Source organism: Aquarana catesbeiana, unplaced genomic scaffold, assembly GCF_042186555.1.
Source record: "Aquarana catesbeiana isolate 2022-GZ unplaced genomic scaffold, ASM4218655v1 unanchor236, whole genome shotgun sequence".
NCBI lineage: Eukaryota > Metazoa > Chordata > Amphibia > Anura > Ranidae > Aquarana > Aquarana catesbeiana.
Window position 1 is genome coordinate 1,803,293 of NW_027362664.1, and position 17,383 is coordinate 1,820,675.

Consider the following 17,383-nt stretch of genomic DNA (forward strand, 5'->3'; position numbering starts at 1 on the left):
GGCTCCTGAAATACAAAACATGGAAGCGTAGATGCCCCTTCACGAAACAAAATGAGGAAAAGTTTTTTTAAGACCCCTAGCTGCGGCTATGAGCCCCGTGTTGGCCTCAGCTTACATCACAAGGAATGCGGACATGTGGGTACGTAAATTGATGGACCATGTGTCCCGAACCTCAAAATCTAAGGAGGTCTTAGATTCATTGGAGGTCATAGGTAGTGCAGTTGCATACCTAACGGATGCTGCGGTTGAGACAGTGCGTGCCAACGCTAAGTCTGGTGCCTTATTGAACTCAGCCAGGCGAGCCCTCTGGGTTAAGACCTGGGATGGGGATAGTTCATCGAAGACCCGGCTTTGTGGCCTTCCCTTTGAGGGTTTACTCCTTTTTGGTACTGGGTTAGATCAAGCCCTGGCTAGGTCTACCGAAAAGGGGAAGAAATTCCCTGTTAAACCGAGAAGAGACAGGAAGAGGTTTTTTCGTGGCCCCCAAGCAAAGAACCGCTTCTCTGAGAAAAAGGTCTCCCCTAATAGGCGTTGGGGAGCTGGAAAGGACAAGCAAAAAATCAGGCATTCTCTTTTCCAGCCAGAAGGCGGGCGACAAGTCCTCCAAATGACTTGCCAGTAGGGGGAAGACTTTCCCACTTTGTCCCTCAGTGGGAAAGAGTCACACAGAGCCCCCACATTCTCCAGATAGTAAGAGAGGGTTACAAGTTAGAGTTTCTCTCCCCGCCTCCCCTCGAGTTTCTTTTGACCCACCTTCCCAAGGATCCCTGCAAGGCAGTAGGAATCCTATGGAACATAGAAGAGCTGGCCAGTCAGGAGGTCATAGTGCCGGTCCCAGAGGACCAACAGGGTCGGGGTTTTACTCCCACATTTTTGTGGTGCCCAAGCCCTCAGAAAAATAAATAATAAATGATAATAAATTTAAGGAACCTCAATGTTTTCTTGCGGTACAAAAAGTTCTGCATGGAGAGTGTTTATTTCCTCAGAAGACACCTCCTCAAGGATGTGTTCATGGTAACCTTAGATTTAAAGGATGCTTACCTCCACGTCCCTATATTTCAGGGTCATCAGATTTTCCTGAGATTCGCAATTGCCTCCCCGCAGGGAATTCAGCATTGGCAGTTTGCGGCCCTCCCCTTTGGACTGGCATCCAGTCCAAGAGTCTTCACGAAAGTGCTGGCAGAAGTAGTGGCCTTCCTACATCTCCAGGAAATAACATTGATCCCTTATTTAGACGACATTCTGATTTACAATCAGAATCGGGACCAGCTGCTTCTGAATCTAGCCAAGGTGATGGAGACCTTAGAATCTTTGGGATGGATCATCAGCAAGGAAAAATCCTCGCTGGTTCCGGCCCAAATGAAAATGTACCTAGGATTCCTGGTGGATTCATCGGAACAAAGATTAATTCTTCCTCAGAGCAAGGTAGAGGCCCTAATTTCAGCCGCCACTTCTCTGCTAGAAGCAAGGACGGCCACATACAGGGGTATTATGAGAGCTTTGGGCCTAATGACTGCATCTATCCCTGCAGTTCCTTGGGCACAACTTCATTCCAGCACCCTCCAGCACTTCCTCCTATCCTCTTGGGACAAGAAAAGGAGTTCTCTAGACCTAAAAGTCCTCATTCTGGTTGAAGTGAAAGAATCTCTTCACTGGTGGCTTCTTCCTCAGAGGCTTCAGGGGGGTCTCCTTTGGGGTCAGCTTCAGCCTCTCAGAATAACAACAGGAGGTGGGGGGCACACCTAGAGGATATAAAAGCTCATGGGTCCTGGGACTCAAGACAGAGAGAGTCCTCCCCCAACTTTCAAGAGCTTTTGGCCGTCGGAGAAGCGTTAAAAGCGTTCGAGGGAAGAATCAAGAACCAGGAAGTTCAGATCCTTTCAGACAATGCCACAGCAGTGGCTTTTCTGAATCATCAAGGGGGCACCAGATCCACGTCCCTCCTGGCCCTGTCACTAGAGATCCTGGGTTGGGCGGAGCACAGGGTTCTCTCTATTTCCGCAGTTCACATAAAGGGAACTCTGAATATAGAGGCCGATTATCTCAGTTGCCAGCCAATTCTGCAGGGAGAATGGATGCTGAATCCAGAGGTTTTCTCCTTGTTATGCCAGCAATTCAGACGTAGATCTCTTCGCCCGCAGGGAGAACAGAAGGGTAAAGAGATTATTTTCCCTTGCTCGAGAAATGGGCGCGGAGGGGATAGATGCATTGGCCCAGGGTTGGAAGTTCCGGTTGGCTTATGTTTTTACCCCCCTGGGGCTTATCCTGAGAGTTCTGCGAAAATTATTTCTCTCGGAGGGCAATCCAATCCTGATAGCCCCGTGGTGGCCCAAGAGAGCTTGGTTTCCAACCTTACAGCATTGGTCCATAGCCCCGCCTCTTCACCTTCCTGTTCGGCGCGACCTTCTCCTTTAGGGTCCAGTCTGCCACCCAGACCCCAGCTTCTTCAGGCTGACGGCCTGGCTCTTGAAAGGTGGAACCTGCAGGAAAAGGGCCTGTCGGACAGAGTAGTGGATACTCTTCTTCTTAGCAGGAAGCAGGTCACAAGGCGTATTTACGCTAAGACTTGGGGGGTTTTCTCTCGCTGGTGTCAAGCAAGAGGAACTTCTCAACAAGAGATCCCCGCCATTCTGGAATTTCTCCAGGATGGAGCAGATCAGGGTTTAGCAACCAAGACGCCTAAAGTACAGGTCGCAGCCCTATCCTGTTTTTTGGAAAGATGCTTGGCATTGGAACCCCTGATTCCTTTTGGTCAGAGAGAGGTTGTCCCCTGTCAAAATGTCTAGCTTTCCACCTTGGGATCTTACCTTGGTGTTGGAAAGTCTAACTAAGGCTCCCTTTGAACCTATAAATCAAATTCCCCTTAGGATCCTCACCTTTAAGTTGACTTTTCTACTAGCAATCACATCTGCCAGGAGAGTAGGTGAGATTCAGGCCTTCTCGATTAAGAAGCCATTTTTTCGCTTATTAGAGGACAGGGTGATACTTAGGCAGGACCCCTTGTACCTCCCTAAGGTAGCATCTAAGTTCCACAGAACTCAGGAAGTAGTGCTGCCTTCCTTTTGCAACAATCCCAAAAATGAAAGGGAAGTTTCTTTTCACTGTCTGGACGTCAGACATTGTTTATTATCCTACTTCGAAAAAGTGAAGGAGTTTAGAAGGTCCAGCCATCCTTTAGGTAACTATTCTGGCCAAAAGAAGGGCCAACAAGCAAGTAAAGAGTATCCGGAAAAATTTTGTTGTATGTATACAATGACAATAAAGTATATCTATCTAAAGCATCCATAGCTAGATGGATTAAGCACACTATTTCCTTGGCCTATGAGCATTCTGGTAAGGCAGCCCGTAGGAGCCTCAAGGCACATTCAACGCGATCTCTGACGACCTCTTAGGGGAAAGGGCCAGCGCTTTGGTGGAGTAGATATGTAAAGCCGCTACTTGGACAAGCCAGAACACCTTCCTGAAGCATTACAGGGTGGAGTTACTGTCTCCTCAACATCTGGTTTTTGGCAGGAAGGTCCTGCAAGCGGTTGTCCCGCCCTAAGGTAGGTGAGCTACTTGCTCCTCTCTCAGGGTGCCGTCCTGGAAGACAACTTGAGAAAATGACCAGTTACTTACCGGCAACTGTGTTTCTGGGAAGTCTTTCAGGACGGCAGGCCTATGTCTAATATATAGAGTGTGGTGGTGTTAGTCTTTTTTCTTCACTCTCGTGCACTGGTGTGGGTCAATACTTTGTCACAACTGAGGAGCACGGGGATGGGCGGGGGCTTTTAACCTCTGATTGATTGTGTTTCCTGTCAGGTGGACCAGTCATCTCTCAGGGTGCCGTCCTGGAAGACTTCCCAGAAGCACAGTTACCGGTAACTAACTGGTCATTTTCACTATAGCGTTACCAGACATAGGCTCCTGGGGTATTTACCTTGAGTCTTCCTCCCCATGCCTGGGTCTAGCAAGATCTCTGAAAGAACAATTTTCCCAGGATTACTTGTTCTGTTGTCTGCTGGCTGTGCCGGGTGGAGGAATATGTCTGTATAGTCTCAGACCCAAGTCACTGAGTGAAGTCTCAGGAGATGGGAGGCAGTGGTGTGGGACCTCTGCAACTTGTCTCATGTAAACATTTAAGCTTCCACTGAATATTGAATACCAATATGACCCTTACACTGTATAATATATATTATACATTACATACTCCTGACCCCTGCACTATATACTCTATGTTGTACATTACATTATTCTGATACTATATAGTCCTATCTGTTGTATTTTATACAATATGTTGTACATTACATAGTCCTGACTTCTGCTCTCTATCCACTGCTATATATACACATAATATGTATTCTTGTTACACCAATTTTCTACCAGCTGGACATTTTATATCTGATGATTTGATTGGAGCACAGAATTTTACATGTTGATAATAATGTGATAACATCCTCAAACTTTGGAACCCTAAACAGAGAGTGATAATGAGGGAGGAGTCAATAACCCAATGATGGTGGTCTTCAGGATCAGTCTAGTCTTCATCTTGGTTGTTCTCCCCCATCTTCACTCTCTGACCTCTGGTGGGGCTCAGCCCCGCTGTTATTCATGACTAAATCATGGACTTAATAAGGAAGTGCAGGACTTCTTGTGTTGGGAAGATGGCAATGAGTGATAGAGGGGGTGGGGACACTCGTCCTATAATCCCCTCATCACTGTCACTCCTATAAAAGACAGTTCTCGTTGTTTCCTCACTCTTTGACTAAGGACCATGAATAAAGAAATGAACTGGTAGGAGATCAGAGGACCCATTTACTAGTTACCTTGAGGGGGGAATTGTAAGATCCTCAGAGACAAAGCTGCCTGATGTGGGCGGAGTCCTGGTTTAGGGGAACCAATCTGCTCATGTCTAGTAATAATCTTTGTATTTCTATTTTAGTAGATGGACGGGAGATGAGGAAAACCTCAGAGGATTGTCTCACTTTGTCTCCAGACTGTAAAGTAGAAGATGAGGACATCACACAGTATAGTCCAAGCGAAAACCCGACTACCTCAAATGTCCATCCGGCACCACACAGTGTAGATGGACCATCGTATTCCTCTTATCCTGAGGAACCTCAGACTGTGAGGGACAGTGCCGTCCTTCCAACAGAGAAGAGCTTTTCCTGTACTGAGTGCGGAAAGTGTTTCAGTTCTAAATACCATCTTACTGTGCATAAAAGATCTCACACAGGGGAGAAGCCGTATTCCTGTCCTGAGTGCGGGAAATGTTTTTCAGAGAAGTCTTGTTTTGACACACATCAGAGATCTCACAAGGGGAAGAAGCCGTATTCCTGTCCTGAGTGCGGGAAATGTTTTTCACAGAAGTCCAATCTTAACACACATCAGAGATCTCACACGGGGGAGAAGCCGTTTTCCTGTCCTGAGTGCGGGAAATGTTTTTCACGAAAGTCCCATGTTTACAGACATCAGAGATCTCACACGGGGGAGAAGCCGAATTCTTGTCCTGAGTGTGGGAAATGTTTTTCACGAAAGTCTTATCTTTACACACATCAGAGATCTCACACAGGAGAGAAGCCCTATTCTTGTCCTGAGTGTGGGAAATGTTTTTCACAGAAGTCCCATCTTTTCACACATCAGAGATCTCACACGGGGCAGAAGCCGTATTCCTGTCCTGAGTGCGGGAAATGTTTTTCAGAGAAGTCCAGTCTTGACACACATCAGAGATCTCACAAGGGGGAGAAGCCGTATTCCTGTCCTGAGTGTGGGAAATGTTTTTCACAGAAGTTCAATCTTTACACACATCAGAGATCTCACACGGGGGAGAAGCCGTTTTCCTGTCCCGAGTGCGGGAAATGTTTTTCACGAAAGAACCATCTTTACAGACATCAGAGATCTCACACGGGGGAGAAGCCGAATTCTTGTCCTGAGTGTGGGAAATGTTTTTCACGAAAGTCCCATCTTTACACACATCAGAGATCTCACACAGGAGAGAAGCCCTATTCTTGTCCTGAGTGTGGGAAATGTTTTTCACAGAAGTCCCATCTTTTCACACATCAGAGATATCACACGGGGCAGAAGCCGTATTCCTGTCCTGAGTGCGGGAAATGTTTTTCAGAGAAGTCTTGTCTTGACGCACATCAAAGATCTCACAAGGGGGAGAAGCCGTATTCCTGTCCTGAGTGCGGGAAATGTTTTTCACAGAAGTCCAATCTTTACACACATCAGAGATCTCACACAGGGGAGAAGCCGTTTTCCTGTCCTGAGTGCGGGAAATGTTTTACACGAAAGAACCATCTTTACAGACATCAGAGATCTCACACGGGGGAGAAGCCGTTAGACATGTGCAGGATGAAAAAATTAGTTTAGTTTAGTTTCGTTTCTATTCGTTATTTAGCTAAATTCGTTTAGTTAAATTCGTTGCATTCGTTACATTCGTTTTCGGAATTCGTTTCGTTTCGTATTCGAATTCGAAAAAATTCGACCGCATTAGAAAAAATTTGACCGTATTCGAAAAAAACTATCAAATTCGAAAAAATTCTACCACATTCGAAAAAAACTGTCAAATTCGAAAAAATTCTACCACAATCGAAAAAAAAATATCAAATTCGAAAAAATTCTACCACATTCGAAAAAAACTGTCAAATTCGAAAAAATTCTACCACATTCGAAACTATAAAATTCGAAAAAATTCTACCGCATTCGAAAAAAACATTAACTGAATTTGAAAAAGTAAACTATATATAACCATTTTGCGAAATTTGAAATTCGTATAGAATGAAATCGAATTCCAATAGAAAAGATTAGGATAGAATAGAAAATATAAAAGAATAGCATAGAAAAACAATAGAACAGAATAGAAAAAAAATATAATATATTGTATTCTAATCTTTTCTATTCGAGGAAAAGAGGGTGGGACATAGGGGACAGTGGCTGATGTTGGCCCCATAATGTTCGCACCCTAAAATGGCTGGACTATACCGGTACAGATAGACAGTGATAGACAATATGTATAAAAGGAATTTATTGCAAAGAGGAAGTACATGGTATACTTATTAAAATGCAAAAACAGAAATTCAGGGTTCACCAAAGAATATCTGTAAATTACAAAGTATTGACTGGTCTGGTTCTCGACTAGTTTCGCGATATTATCGCTTCCTCAGGAGGACCAATCTATAAGACAAATAATATAATGCAATACAAGCAAACAAAATTATACAGTACACTACAAGTAGTGATCATAAAAACAGCATGTAGAAAAGGGAAAAAAATCAAACATAATTACTAGTTCGGCTTACCCTATAATTGGGTGATCGTGTGCGGCACCGGGCCGCCTAAAAAACTCTCCCCCGCGGCGGACAAGGGGGATAATGTGGAGCCCTCTAAATGAAAAGCATAGCGTGAGTAGGGGGCCACAAAGATAGCTGATGAAAGGATACGATAGATTTAGCCATACACATATTGAAGGGGCGGAAGGGGAGAGGGAAAAAGAGGGCTAGAGGGAAAAGGAAAAGGGAACTGGGGGAAGGGGAAAGGGGGAGGGGGGACAAAAGGGGGGAAAAAAAGGGGAGGGGAAAGGAGGGTAAGGGTGGTGGAACATGGAGAGGGGAAAGGAAGGGGGGGAGGGGGGAACGGGAAACGGGAGGGAACACTGGGGAGGGGGTGGTGGAGGGAAGGGAGAGAAGGGGGTAGGGGACAGGTGAAGAGGAACAAACAATACACAGGGAAGGGGAGGATAGGGGAACTTACCCTCCTTTCCCCTCTCCCCTCCCCGCCCCCCCTTTTTTTCCCCCCTTTTGTCCCCCCTTTCCTTCCCCCCTCCCCCTTTCCCCTTCCCCCAGTTCCCTTTTCCTTTTCCCTCTAGCCCTCTTTTTCCCTCTCCCCTTCCGCCCCTTCAATATGTGTATGGCTAAATCTATCGTATCCTTTCATCAGCTATCTTTGTGGCCCCCTACTCACGCTATGCTTTTCATTTAGGGGGCTCTACATTATCCCCCTTGTCCGCCGCGAGGGAGAGTTTTTTAGGCGGCCCGGTGCCGCACACGATCACCCAATTATAGGGTAAGCCGAACTAGTAATTATGTTTGATTTTTTCCCTTTTCTACATGCTGTTTTTATGATCACTACTTGTAGTGTACTGTATAATTTTGTTTGCTTGTATTGCATTATATTATTTGTCTTATAGATTGGTCCTCCTGAGGAAGCGATAATATCGCAAAACTAGTCGAGAACCAGACCAGTCAATACTTTGTAATTTACAGATATTCTTTGGTAAACCCTGAATTTCTGTTTTTGTATTTTAATAAGTATACCATGTACTTCCTCTTTGCAATAAATTCCTTTTATACATATTGTCTATCACTGTCTATCTGTACCGGTATAGTCCAGCCATTTTAGGGTGCGAACATTATGGGTCCAACATCAGCCACTGTCCCCTATGTCCCACTCTCTTTTCCTTGTACATATTAATTTGGATGATGGTACAGTTTAAATTCTACTACCCTTGACTACATGAGGCTACACTCACAATTTGTGCATATTCATTGGGTGGATAACACACCCGTTTTCTTCTTTTTTTTCCCCTTGAGTGCCTCTAATTCCTAATTTATAGTACCTTTTTGTATATCAACTATCCCATTACGTCGGAGTTTGGCCCCCTCTTTTAGATGGTTCATACATGGGGGCAGCCTTATTACTGACCATGCAGGTCAAGTTCCATACAGCCAGACGTTCCTTCATAGCTACCTCATTATACTATGTTTCAATTTAAACCTTCAATATTCACCCATTATTGCCATTAATTGGGTCTAGTCAGTTTATATTCACTACCTTTTACCCAAGAGTATGTGTTGCTATGGACCGGTTAATCTCCGACCCACCGTGATTATTGTGTTACCCATACCCCTAATCCGTAGCTGACCTTCACCCACTTTGGCCCTTTGTAACCCATCTTTATCGTTGTTACACCATCGCTTTGCTGCGATTACCCTTTTTTAACCTAGAATATAACATTATGTAGCTAGACACTCTATGGAGTTCCCTGCCTTCATGTCATCCGACCCCTAATTTAATTAATTAAAGATTATTCCATTTTTCCCATTTAACTGTTATGGTTTCCTTGCTGTTGGTTGTCACCATTACCTTCAGATTTTTATCCTCACTACGGTGCATCTAGTTCCACTGTCTCACAATTCCCACTTTTTTCATTTCATAATCCGATACAACTAATCAACTATGTATATTTTTTTATCCATCCCCTTATCACTCTTCACTGCATCACCTTTATTATTTCACAACACACTCTTTACCTTCGCAATGGCACATCCCAAACCTCCCCCCCCACATACCCTTCCCCCCTCCTTGTTCCCTGTCCCTATTCTCACTCCCACCACTCACCAACAGTAAGCCCCATTTCATTAATGTTCTTATCCCTTAACAAGGTCTCTTAGTAGCTTATGCTGCCCCCTTTGTTTTTAGAACCATCTATGGGGACCAAGTCCCGTTTGTGTTTACCAACACCTTAATTGATTGGGTGGCAATTACTGCCACTCATATTTTTTCTATACATACTGTTATTTATTTTTTACCAATTTTGTTATGATGTTTAATGTTCTGTTTATTTTGTTTGGCTGTCCCTGGGTGCCCTGTGCGGTCCGTGGCTGCCTGTGCCTTTCCAAGCGGTGGACATGTGTTTCTCCTGGCAGGAGATGACGCCCTGGTGTTCGTCTCCTGCTTGTCCTTGCCGAGCCCGGGGTTTCCTACCCACAGGCTCGCCTCGAACGCGCTTGCGCAGTAGCGCGGGTCGTGCACCTGCGCAGTGTGGAGAAACTGACCCGGTGACGTCAGACGCTTGCCGGCCGGCGGCGTCGTGGGCGTCTCCGGGTTGGGGAGCTCACTTAATGGGCCCTCGGGCCTGTGAGTGAGCATCTGAGCTCTCTCCGTGATAGACTGCTGACGTGGGGCTGGGATGGAAGGGAGGCCTTCAACACCTCACTGGTGGACATCTATAGGTACGTTGTATGCTCTCTTACCTTGGATACTATCCTTTACCCGACGCTATCTATTACTGATACCTTCATATGGATTTTATCCTGTATCTCATGTTACATGTGATACTGTTTTATTGACAGACCCCCATGCAACCCTGTGGTTATCTACCCTTAGTGGTGGGCTTCCACACATTGTACCCTCCATGATGCCCCAGTGTTTGGAAATGTTTGGCTCTCCTGCTCATTACGGGCCACCCGACCCCCGCGCCATTGCAAGTCTCCTCGTGGCTAGCATCTTTGTTACCCTCTGGTCAACCATTATGGTGAGCTATATTACACGCTCCAATTGTTTATTAGCCTAGTGCAATCCCTGTTGTTTGTTCCTTTCCCCCCCCCTTCCCCTATCCTCCCCTTCCCTGTGTATTGTTTGTTCCTCTTCACCTGTCCCCTACCGCCTTCTCTCCCTTCCCTCCACCACCCCCTCCCCGGTGTTCCCTCCCGTTTCCTGTTCCCCCTCCCTTCCCCCCCCCTTCCCCCTTCCCCCCTCCCCCCCTTCCTTTCCCCTCTCCATGTTCCACCACCCTTATCCTCCTTTCCCCTCTCCCCTCCCCGCCCCCCCTTTTTTTCCCCCCTTTTGTCCCCCCTCCCCCTTTCCCCTTCCCCCAGTTCCCTTTTCCTTTTCCCTCTAGCCCTCTTTTTCCCTCTCCCCTTCCGCCCCTTCAATATGTGTATGGCTAAATCTATCGTATCCTTTCATCAGCTATCTTTGTGGCCCCCTACTCACGCTATGCTTTTCATTTAGAGGGCTCCACATTATCCCCCTTGTCCGCCGCGGGGGAGAGTTTTTTAGGCGGCCCGGTGCCGCACACGATCACCCAATTATAGGGTAAGCCGAACTAGTAATTATGTTTGATTTTTTTCCCTTTTCTACATGCTGTTTTTATGATCACTACTTGTAGTGTACTGTATAATTTTGTTTGCTTGTATTGCATTATATTATTTGTCTTATAGATTGGTCCTCCTGAGGAAGCGATAATATCGCGAAACTAGTCGAGAACCAGACCAGTCAATACTTTGTAAATTACAGATATTCTTTGGTGAACCCTGAATTTCTGTTTTTGCATTTTAATAAGTATACCATGTACTTCCTCTTTGCAATAAATTCCTTTTATACATATTGTCTATCACTGTCTATCTGTACCGGTATAGTCCAGCCATTTTAGGGTGCGAACATTATGGGGCCAACATCAGCCACTGTCCCCTATGTCCCACTCTCTTTTCCTTGTACATATTAATTTGGATGATGGTACGGTTTAAATTCTACTACCCTTGACTACATGAGGCTACACTCACAATTTGTGCTTTTCTATTTGAATTTGAATTCATTCTGTACCAAATTCCAATTTCGGAAGATGGTTTTATATATATATTATATTTTTTTTCTATTCTGTTCCATTGTTTTTCTATGCTATTCTTTTCTATTAGAATTTGATTTCATTCTATTTCTATATAACCATTTTCTGAAATTCGAATTTTGTATAAAATGAATTTGAATTCAAATATATATATAAACCATCTTCCGAAACTGGAATTTGGTACAGAATGAATTCGAAAAGAAAAGATTAGAATAGAATATTTTATATTTTTTTTCTATTCTGTTCTATTGTTTTTCTGTTCTAGTTAGTTAGTTCTTTTCTATTAGAATTCAATTTCATTCTATTTCATTCTGTTTCTGTATAACCATTTTCAGAAATTCAAATTTCGTATAGAATGAATTCGCATTCAAATAGAAAAGATTAGAATAAAATAGAAAATAATACAAAATAATAGAAAAACAATAGACCAGCATAGAAAAAAAAATTATATATATATATATATATATATATATATATATATATATATATATATATATATATATATATATATATATATATATATATATATATATATATAAATAAAACCATCTTCCGAAATTGAAATGAATGAATAAAATGAATTCAAATTTGCATAGAAAAGATTAGAATAGAGTAGAAGAGAAAAGACTTGAAAAACAATAGAACAGAATAGAATAAGATATATATATATTATATTTTATTCTGTTCTGTTCTATTGTTTGTCTAGTCTATTATTTTCTATTCTAATCTTTTCTATTCAAATTCATTCTATACGAAATTCCACTTTCAGAAGCCATCTTCCGAAATTCGAATTTCGTATAGAATGAATTCAAATTCGAATAGATAAGTTTAGAATAGAATAGAAAATAATAGAAAAGAATAGACTAGAAAAACAATAGAACAGAATAGAAGAAAATATAATATATATAATATTCGTTTCATTTCGTATTCGAATTCGAAAAAATTCGACCGCATTCGAAAAAATTCGACCGTATTTGAAAAAAAACTATCAAATTCGAAAAAATTCTACCACATTTTCTTCTATTCTGTTCTATTGTTTTTCTAGTCTATTCTTTTCTATTATTTTCTGTTATAATCTTTTCTATTCAAATTTGAATTCATTCTATATGAAATTCAAACTTCAGAAGCCATGTTCCGAAATTTGAATTTCGTATAGAATGAATTTGAATTGAAAAGACTATTATAGAATATAAAATAATAGAAAAGAAAAGCATGAAAAAACAATAGAAGAGAATAATAAAAAAAATGTTATATATATATTCTATTGCTTTATTATTTTATATTCTATCTTATTGTTTTTTTTAGAAAAACTTTTTCTATTTTTTTCGAATTCGATTCGAATTTGTTTTCGAATTCGATTCGAATATGTTTTCGAATTCGATTCGAATTTGTCTTCGAATTTGATTCAAATATGTTTTCGAATTCGATTCAAATTTGTCTTCGAATTCAATTCAAATAAGTTTTCAAATTCGATTCGAATATGTTTTCGAATTCGTTCATTTTTTTCTGATTCGTTTAAATTCTTTACTTTTGTAATTCGGAAATTCGGATGCATCCAAATTTCCGAATAATGAAAAATTCGTCCGAATTTCGATTCGGAACGAAAGGGACTGCACATGCCTAGAAGCCGTATTCTTGTCCTGATTGTGGGAAATGTTTTTCACGAAAGTCCCATCTTTACACACATCAGAGATCTCACACAGGGGAGAAGCCGTATTCCTGTCCTAAATGCAGGAAATGTTTTTTGCAGAAGTCTCATCTTTTCACACATCAAAGATCTCACAAGGGAGTATTCCTGTCCTGAGTGAGGGATTTGTTCCTCACTGAAGTCCTGTTTTCCTGCACATCAGGGATCCCACATAGCCCTTGAGGTGTATTAATGACTTGAGTGCGGGAAATGTCTTCTATATGAATATTGCTGGACATCACAACTCTCATGTGGGGAAGAAGCACACCCTGATATACACCTCAGATATACTCCATGGCTGATCTTCATCATGGAAGAAACAGTTCCAGGGGTGTTGAATTTAAAAACAAAACTAGTTGTTTAAGGGATTAAATTGGGGTCCCACTCTACTTGTCTCTTATGATAATCTACTTGTTCTGATAAAATAAAAAATAATTTTAACCAAAACTGTATATAAATCTGAGGTGCTTTAAGGAATGTCGGGGAATTTTTTATCTTAGGTGCTCAGTACAAGCGCATGCTGAGCAGACAAATCACGCTCTGGTGTCCGCTTCATTAAAGGAAAAGTTCACCTTTTATAAAAAAAATTATAAATGCACATTTACTGCAGGTAAAGAAATTTTAATTTGTTATTTTTTTTAGGAGCCTGGAATGTATTGCAGCCATGATGTGCTGATGGCTGGTGCTATGCAGGACTCCTGCAGACTGTCTGTGTAATCTGTATGCCTGTACATTATAAGGGAAGGCAGTTACAGTGATAGGAAGAACCAATCGTCTACTAGAGAGCTCAGCAGTGGTGTGGGAGTTTATTGAAAACTACAAGCCGACATCGGCAAAGGACAGAACTCTGTGAATGAATGGCACGGCCGCACTCTTTTCATAAAGTGACAGCCGGTACGGGGAACTTCTCCCCGCACTGCTGTCACACAGAGGACTCGGATCACTGAGCCGCTGCAGGAACAGGAACATGTAACATCTTCCTGAAGGTGAATATTTCCATTAACCCTTTCACTGCCAGAGACATTTTTGCATTTTTTTTTTTGCACACATTTAAAAAATAGTTTCTTTATCATACATCATGGGACACAAAGCCTTAAGTAATTACTTAATGGGTTATAGGCTACCTTCAGTTGCTGACACTGGTAAACCCAATCAAAGGAAGTTTATTACCTATAACCCCTCCTCCTTCCAGGAGCACATCAGTTTTTTCGCCAGTGTCTAAGGTGTTGGTTACGAATGAAGAAGTGCTCTGAGGAGCTCCAGGAGGGATCCATGCTGGATTTAAATTCTTCCATAAAAAGAAGCCAGATGCATCCAAAGTGCCACTGAGGCCTAAGTGGATGGTACCTGGGACCTCGTATCTGAAGCATGAGGTTTTGCCTGTAACGCCTCTCTTTGTAGGGCTGGACCTCAGGAACCCAGGGCTTAGGTCTTGTTACATTAGCTAAAGCTTCCTGATGGGGTGCTTGTACATGGCCCAAGGCAGTTGGAACCCTGTTTTAGGGACCCAGTCCTTGAAGGTTTGCTAAACGCAGCCCGCCGTGATGGGTGAAGGTTGGATCTTCTGTTAATTCAGCAAAATCCTGCAGTGAGGATAAGGTAAGGGAAGAAACTTAGATATTTCTTCCATTAAAGGAAAAAATGTTGTCATGCCTTAATTCTCCACTAGAGGGAGTCTATGCACATACCTTACTCTGTTGTCTTCACTGTTAGCTCAGTCTGTGTCTGGCTGCACAGCGTGTGGAGGGAGATTTGCAAGGTAAAAACAAATCTGCAAAAAAAAAATGTTCTCCCCCTGATGGGACCAGAGGGTTAGGGGGACAGCAGCACTGCACCCCCTTACATTACCCCCCTCCCCCTGCCGTGGGGGATGCGGAGGTCCCGCTATTTTACCGCTATAAGTTTGTTACTGTGGCTGTATTTTTTACATATCTGTGCCTCACTGCAGGAGTCTCTGCCTCCCCTCCCCCCCATGTTGGGTCTGGGACCCGAAAAACCCCACACATAGTCGCGGGAAACATTTTAAATAAAAAAGGGTGCAGAATTTTTTCGAAGGGGCGGGGCCTAAACCCAGGTGCCGTGAACGTCCACGAGGACGCACACCAGGCTAAAAGCAGATAAATACAGCTGTGTCAGTCTCTCCTCTGCTGATGAGGAGGAAACAAGCAGGGTGAGCCATTAGAACAAATTGATGGTGCAGCTGCCTCTCACTTCTCAGCACCTGTATACGTGACTGAAGATGCCCTTTCCTCCTACCTCCAGATTCTGGAAGAAAGATTAGCGTCTTTAATCGCATCCTCCATTCAAATGGATAGGAAGCATACTAGGTCCCCTTCCCCCACTTCAGATTTGCAAGGGGAACAGTGGGCTCAGGATGAGGTGTTAGCCTCAATCGATCAGGAAGAAAAGCTAACCGATGATTCCTCTGCAGAGGAAACAAGGGTATATGAACCTTTTTCAGCCTCAATCAGAGAAATTGCTGATACAATCTCTTACAGAAATGGTTTGTTCCACTTTCATGCTGCCTCTAACGAAGTCTGCTGAAAGCTCGGTTTTCTTCCTTGGGTTCCTTAACCCCCCTGGCGGTATGATTATTTCGGATTTTAGGTGCTGAAAGCGGTACCATTATTTTGCATGGAAATTTGGCGTTTTATATTGTAGGTCTGTAAATCTTAACAATAACACACTTAAATCTGTCCAAACCAGAGTCTAGTAGATATCCCAGGTATGATAAAGTTTGAAACACAAAAACATAAATTTTATAATATAATAAATAAAAATAAATAATTAAAAAAAAAAAAAAAATAGTAATAAAATACATTTCCCCACAATTCACTATCGCTCAATTCTGCAAGTGTTCTAATTTACTATCGCTGTTTTCTAGCTGGTCTAAAGCCACTTTTGACGTAAAGGGACACTTTTTGGTTGCTATGGACAATCTCCAGTTTCCAGGCAGAAAGAACAGTATATATAATATAAAACTGCATGCAGGGCATGGGCCAAAGCACTGGGGAAAAAAGGGATGTGAAATCATTTCATACAGTACTGTAATCTGTAAGATTACAGTACTGTATGTGTTATGATTTTTACTTTTTTTTTAATTTGCCGCCAGGCTCCGCCCCCGTGCGTTGCGCCGCTCGCAGGGAACGGAGCCTGGCACAGAGAGGCTTCGGAGGAGGACGGAGCCCTCGGACACAGCGGGGGACATCGCAGGATCCCGGGGACAAGGTAAGTAACGCCGCCCCAGGATCCTGCAATGCGATCCCGAGTGTGGCTCGGGGTTACCGCTAATGGTACTGAATTTTAACCCCGAGCCACACTCGGGAAAACCGCCAGGGAGGCTACAACCTTCTCAGCCTCTGCATGCGTTTCCAGCACATGCATTACTAGAACAGCTTATTTTTGCTGAAAGGGATCACCCGGATAAGCATTTTCTCCCTCTTAAGAGGTTTTCAATTCTCTATTCTCTGGAGGAGAAATTCTCAGAAAAATTGAAAATACCAGCAATTGACGCTGCAATTTACAAATGTGAATAATAACTTAACTTGTCCTGTAGACAATGCACAGATGCTTAAGGATCCAACTGATAAGTTGTAAACCCTGCTAAAATCTGCCTTTTTCATTGCAGGTGCCGTCACTCAGCGTGCAGTCGCCGCAATAGGCGTCTACCAATCCCTAAAGGACCAATTTAAACAGGCCCTTAGAGAGCTTCCTACACAACAAGCTCGGGATTTGGCTGAACTACCAAAAGCATTATGCTTTGCCATATATGCCATTAAAGATTCTATTTACCAGGCGTCCCGCCTTACGCTTATGCTTGAACTGGGTTCCCCTTTCATGGAGAGCGACTATTTGGAGAAGACTTGGATAAATATATCAAGACAATTTCTAATGGGAAAAGTACTTTTTTACCAGTCAAAAGAAAGTATAAATGCCCTTCATTTAAACAGGCTCTTTCCCTGCACCAGGGGCTTCTGCCTCTAGGCAGTGGCGACAGCCTCCGCTGTCAGACTCTAGAGGAAAACCTCAGGGTCAGACCCAGGCTCAAAAGAATCCCTGGGGTAGGAAATCTGCAAAACAGAATCCTAAAGCCTCATCATGAAGAGGCAACCCCTATCACCAAGGTAGGAGGAAGACTTCTTTTTTTTAGAAGTCTGGAAAAAGGAAATTCAGGACAGATGGGTCATCTCCACAGTAAGGCTGGGGTACAAGCTGGAATTTCGGGACTTTCCACCATCTCGTTTCCTGAGATCAAGCATTCCCAAAGATCCAGAGAAGAAACTATCTCTATTTCAGGCACTAGACCGATT

At 43.0% G+C, this 17,383-nt stretch overlaps 1 protein-coding gene across 1 annotated transcript in view; it reads left to right on the plus strand.

Annotated features, from left to right (window-relative positions):
- The window catches only part of LOC141121985 (uncharacterized), a 641,331-nt gene that overhangs the window by 421,034 nt on the left and 202,914 nt on the right, over window positions 1-17,383 (plus strand). Inside the window, 1 exon segment of the mRNA XM_073611770.1 lies at window positions 4,922-6,317. Within this exon segment, the coding sequence (XP_073467871.1) occupies window positions 4,922-6,317 (1,396 nt within the window).